The 6,362-nt window shown below is 36.0% G+C and overlaps 1 protein-coding gene across 1 annotated transcript in view; it reads right to left on the bottom strand.

Moving 5' to 3' along the window:
* The window catches only part of LOC138696919 (fanconi-associated nuclease 1-like), a 64,659-nt gene that overhangs the window by 15,634 nt on the left and 42,663 nt on the right, over positions 1–6,362 (bottom strand). The window contains exons 10-11 of the mRNA XM_069822410.1: positions 1,664–1,786; positions 1,227–1,338 (exon numbers count right to left, since the gene is read on the bottom strand). Of these exons, the coding sequence (XP_069678511.1) occupies positions 1,227–1,338; positions 1,664–1,786 (235 nt within the window). The remainder of the gene's footprint in view (positions 1–1,226; positions 1,339–1,663; positions 1,787–6,362) is intronic.

Raw genomic sequence — 6,362 nt, 5'->3', positions numbered from 1 at the left:
GTGGATACCATTTCTGTATGATGGCTGACATTTCATGAGAAAATTTCTTCCCCCATGAGATGACATGAACCAGCACAGATTCCATACCACTAGTCCAAGCCATGATGTCTTAGACCATGCAGTTGTGACACGGGACAAGAGTGATTTAAATTATTATTTCCTTTATACTTACAATATCCAAACAAAAAAATAAAAATAAAATAAAATGAAATTAAAATAAAAATAAAAAAAAATTTTTTCAAAATGTTTTACAATAAATAGTTATTTATGGTACTTGTGAGGTAAGTGCATCTTTATTGCACGAGTGGAAAGATTTAAGCACGCGTGCAATAAAGATCACGCTCACAAGTACCATACATAATTTTATCCATGACCATAACGAAAAATTCTGTTTTATAAAAGAAAATATGTTGAAAATAAGTCCTCATATAATGACATATCATGGCATGGATTTTAGAATTGATACGTGTACTAGGTAGGTTATGAAGTAGGAGGCCATGAATGGTGAAGAATGGTCTCTAAGGCGTTGGATAAATAACAAATTATAATTAATTATATAATTTTAATATAAATATATTTTTTTTTATTTTAAACGTGTATTTTCGTCTTTTTGAAGTTTCAGGGATTATTTAGAAGTGTTCACGGGACTAATGTGATTAAAATAATTTCACATTTTACTTCTGTAAACTTAACAGGAATATTAAAACATAATTTATCATCGTGTGTGTTTAGCTCAGTTGACCAACGCGTAACGAATGTTGTTTTAAAATCCTATAAACCCAACTTCGCAGGTTCAAGTCTCCTCGCATCCCAAAAGGTAAATTATTACAAAATTAAAAAAAAATACATATTAGTTATGAATGCAATGCACAAATTACGACGTAGTAGATAGAGAAAAGAGAAGGAGATTGAGTGTATGTATATTTAAGAAATGGTAATAAAGAAGTAGAGGTAGTGACATCTAATAACTAATATATTAACTTCTTGAGTAATAGTTGAATGGAAAAGTATACGTGTGTACCCAGGTACAAGGAAAATACTAATCAACTGTGAGATAAAGTTCAAACTGTGAGGTGAAGTCTTTATCTCACTAATGGAATAAAGTAATGTTGAATAAATGCCTACTTTACAAACGCAAAAGTATTTAGTAAAGGCATGTTTTTCGTTATGGTCATGGATAAATATGCATTACACTATATCTAAAAAACAGACATACTCTAACTTACTTTCCACATAACACACTTCTGCATCAGCATTACATTTTGTGAGATAATTGAGCCACATTTTCTGAGGAATGGACAATCTGTCATTTGGTCCCTTCACTTCTACAAATTTGCACTGTAACAAACATAAAAAGCATAAGAAGTAAAACAAGTGATATTAGTTAAATTAAATATAATAATGATTGAAATTAGCTAAAGAAGTAAAACGTTAAGATAAGTGGAAACACTGTAAAGTCAGTCTATTTCATTATGACATATGATGATGTCAGAAATTCTGGTTAATATGAGCATGGTCATTGCCGAGAGTCAAACACAATAGCAAACTGTTGTGTAAGCCATTGGGCATAAGTTACAGTAGAATATAATATTAGTGTCAGAAGTAAAAACATAACCTAACTGGTAGAAATGCACACGACACATGAAATAAAATCCATACAAACCTTAGCCCTTTGTGGGTCCCACACGAAAAGATCAGGAAAACCACTACGAACTGTACGGTAGTGTTTTGCAAGTCTTTCTAGGATCTTGGATAGTAATTCCACACCAATACTGTTAATTACTTCCTGAAATTAATACAAAAATATATTCAAACGACTACTGTGAATGATTTAAATTTAAAATAAATTCACATGGTCCGAACTTTTAATGAGGTATGTCATATAATTAACAATCTAAAAACAAATAAAGCTCCTGGATCAGACAACATCCCACCGAATTTGATAAAATACGGGGGAAGAATGCTTAAACAAGAACTGCATAAATTGATGACAAAGATATGGGAAGAAGAGAAGTTATCAACACAATGGAATGAAGGAATCATCTGCCCAATCTTTAAAAAAGGAGATAGATTAATGTGTAGCGACTACAGACCAATAATGTTATTAAATATAACATATAAAATATATGCCATTATATTAAAAATAACCTGCAGTTATTTAGAAGTAAATTGATATCTAAACAGTCCAAATTTAAGCTATACTGTACTACAATAAGACCTGTAGTAACTTATGCCAGCGAAACATGGGTCCTTAAAAACTCCATAAAACACAGACTTCTAATTTTTGAAAGAGCAATACTAAGAAAAATTTTTGGTCCAACTAAAATGAATGATTGTACATGGAGAATTAAAATAACAGTGAACCAAATGAGCTGATAAAGAATAGGAACATAATAACTCATATAAAGAATGTCACAAAATGATCCAACAACTTCAAAAGCTACAGAAAAGAATTCAATTGCAATGCACATTGCGGAATTACTGGAAATGAAACTGCTGACTTTCTTGCCAAAAAAGGATCCAATTTAATTCAGAATACAAATACAAGCCTACCTTTTACATCCATCAAAAGACTAATTAAAAATAAATATAAAATCAAGCATTATGTACCAAAGCCAAAGATAAAAAATGGAGCATTTTAATACAAAACCAGAAATTATTCCAGAAATCCCACGTAAATCTGCAGTAGCAAAATTCAGACTGCTTACAGAACACGATTATTTGGCCAAACACTTGAATAAAATAGGAATTTACACAAATCCAAATTGCCCTCTATGTAACAAAGAAGAAGAAATGACTGAAGATCATCTACAAACCTGTGAAGTTCTACCTGATGGATCCACCACAGACAAATATTGGAGAGCAAGAACGCTAATGGCTTCGTTGCCAAAGCCCGGCATTAGATAACAACAACAACATAACTCATATAAAATCGCTAAGATTAGGATGGTTTGGTCATATAAATAGAATGGAGAATAATAGACTGGTCAAACAAATATACAAATGGAAACCAATAGTTAACAGAAAGCAGGGTAGACCAAAAAATAGATGTGAGGATGATGTCCTGAATGATTTGAAATTGATGAAGGTGGAAAATTGGACAAAGATAGTTGGAAGCCGTAAGAAATGGAAGAAAGTTGTTCAGGAGGCCAAAACTTTCATCTGAGAGTTGTAGAGCCTGAAGAAGAAGAAGATGGTCTGAACTCGAAAAACTTCCATCTCTCAACACTGCCACAACTAAAGAATCTACTTCTGACATCTCTAATGGAGCATCTCAAAGGTACAGCGCTAGAGTGAGGTGTAGCAGCTAGGATAATAACTGAAGTAAGGATTTATGTGACGACACCATCTTCATTTGAACTGTAGTGTCAGAATGGCAAGTGACGAATCCAGTTTCTAATAGCTCGCTGATGCGGGAAGTGTGTAGAAGTAAGTTCAAAAATAGATGTTTCAGACAGGGGTGTATATTGCGGGTGTTCAAGGTGTGCACTGGACACCCTGTAAATTCGGTAATCTCATTTTTTATTTTAAGTTGTTTTATATAATGCAACAATAATTTTAATTTATCACAATTTAAATGCGTGGTAATCTCATTGGCAGTTGATGTATATAATTCAAGACTAATTTTAATTTATTACTATTTAAATATTGTGACAGCTGCACCGGGGTTCGAACACGTGTCCGACAGGGCGCGCGGCAGACGAAACGCTGGTACAGGAGCATCTGCATGCTGAGAGGGCAGAGGGGTGTATTACGGCAACGCGGTGAGGGGAGGTTGCGCGCGCATCTGCTACCTGCCGAGTGAAGATGGAAGCAAACTGCTACGTGCGGAGTGAAGGGGGGGACGGACCCTCCCGAATCGTCCAGAAGTCCGTCGAAGTGGAAATCCAGATTATTCGAGAGTGGAACCTTTGGCGAACTCTCCAGAAACTATGGTTTAGTTATAAAAGAAGAAACGCGAGCGAACTTGAGCAATTTTTAGTCAGTCAGTCAGTCAGTCAGTAAGGCAGTGTTGTTAAAGTCAGTGGAGAGCAAGCCAGACAGTCTTGTGTAGCAGTGAAGCCAGCTTCGAGACCAGAGCGCGACTTGAGTTGCATCTGTAACTGTGGAGCCTGAAGCCCGGAGTTCGAGTGCAGTGGACCGCAGTTGGGGGACCTGAGTTCGAAGTTCAGCAGATCGTCTCCAAAGGTCTGGGGTTCGAGATTCTGTGAATGCGAGTGACTGAGCTAGACGAACTAGCGAAGACAAACGAGCTGTGAACTGGGAACTGACAGTTCTGTGTTGTAAATAGTGCTTTGTGAATATTAGTTAAGATTAACAGTTCATTGTTGTTCGTAATAGTCCAAGTAAATTGTCATTGTCGTTTGTGGAGTGCAATAACGAACGCTGTGTTGCTGTGCGGAGAGCAAATCCCATTGTTGACGGGAGTGAAATTAAATTGTAGAGAGTGATAATTATTGTTGAGATAATAAAATTACATTGTTGTTGAGTATAGAAAATTTACAATATTTTAAATGCCTGCTGGTTAAATGTGCACACCATCCCCAGAACGGCTTTCGTTTCATAACGTACGCTCTGCCTGACGAAGTGGGATGAGTTCTGGTCTGGTTGTTGTGTCCGTACAAAAGAACATCCCCTGCTGAGAGTTACTGCTATAATTCTCTGCGCGCGCAAGGTGGCATGGTGGGGATACTCGCTTCTCTCAAGCTCGCAGGTCGTCCTGTATACAGGCAGCTCAACTTGTCAATAGCGTTACGAAATATTGTGTTTGACGTGTGTGTTTACGTGAATTTACTTCGTTTAGGTTTTACTAGGGTTCATAGTTGTGTGCCAGCGCAGGTGAACAATTTAAATTACTTATTTCATTATAATAGCACTTGGAAATGTACACTGTAAAAGTTCTTTTGCAAAAGCCATTCTCTTCTCGCCCACTAGGAGAAAAATTACATATTATAGTGAATAAGGGTAGACCTACCCCACCACTTCCGAATTTAGTGCAACAATATAAAACAAAAAGCGAACAATACACTAGACATTTTTCTATTTCACAATATGTAATTGTACAATAGTTAGCGAGTTGTGGAACTTCAAACAGGTTATTTTGCTGACCATGGTTACTGTTTGATCATAAATAATGCAATTTTGAATAACGTTATTTGTAGTTGCCTCCTTTCTCCGGCATTTGCAGGGCAGTCATTGAAGCAAGGTGATTAATTTTTAAGAAGTTGTGGTGCGAGTACTTTGAATAATATTTAAATGTCATTTTCTTTTAATTTTATGTCATTTTTGCATTAGTTTAAGGGCATTTTAATGACCATTTTAAGTACATTTTTAGGTCATCAACGTCTGCCCCATAGTTATTATTTATAAATAATACTAAACTATATACTAAAAATGGCAGTTAATGTTGACCCGATATTTCACTTAGGCCTATAATAATTGTGCGAGATAGACCAACTATATATTTTTAACAGAACACCCAAACTCCAGGTTCAGCATATGCCACCGGTTTTAGAGTTATCAGAAATTGATTCTTTGACTGCGAGAGGGATTTCGGTCATTTAGTGTGGCTACTGATACAATCTGATTACAAGTATTCTGAAATTTTTGCTATATTCTCTGATATAGACTTTGAAATAATGAACTAAATGAAGTTAAATTAAATACAAATTAAAATACATAGAAGTACAGTACAAACAGTACAGTATATAAACATGAAATGATAGATATGGTTTACATGTTACTGAATCAAAGGATAGGAACAAATACAAAATTATAGAAATAAAACTTTATTCAGTTTACAAATTAAGAATTACTTATTCAAACACACATTTGTGAGACATGAACTGCAACTGAAAATAAAATAATACATCTGACTTCCACTCAGTGCAGTTCCGTTTCGTCCGAGGCAGAAGAATATATCAGATGATAGAAGACATTAAAATAATATAAGGATCATATGCAGTGACTAAGAGGGGAGAAAGGCAGAAAATGGGAAAGATTGGATAATGCAGGGTTTGCAATTAAAGACCTACCTTGGGCAGAAAACTACGAATGATGTATGATTTGAGGCTTTCTCGGCGTTGGTTCGCTAATATGTTTTCGCGGGATATCAGCCGAGTTAAGATTATGGAATGCTCCAAGCTTTCGACTGCTATCTCTGCAGCCATCTTCAGGGAAGTGATGTCCGAACAGAAAGTCGAAAGGTAATATAGATGTTAGGCTGTCTCAGGTGAAACGGGATTGGTTGGCGGATCGGCCAATCCGGGGCCGGGAATTGTCATTCCTCGTAAGCTCCGCCCCTCCCGGGATTCCTGTGTGAAGTTTGGCAGGCGGCGAGCCCTGTTCCACCGGTTGGAATC

This window comes from Periplaneta americana, chromosome 3, assembly GCF_040183065.1.
Source record: "Periplaneta americana isolate PAMFEO1 chromosome 3, P.americana_PAMFEO1_priV1, whole genome shotgun sequence".
NCBI lineage: Eukaryota > Metazoa > Arthropoda > Insecta > Blattodea > Blattidae > Periplaneta > Periplaneta americana.
Note: the sequence above shows the minus strand (reverse complement) of the source record. Positions and strands in the feature narration are given on the sequence as shown.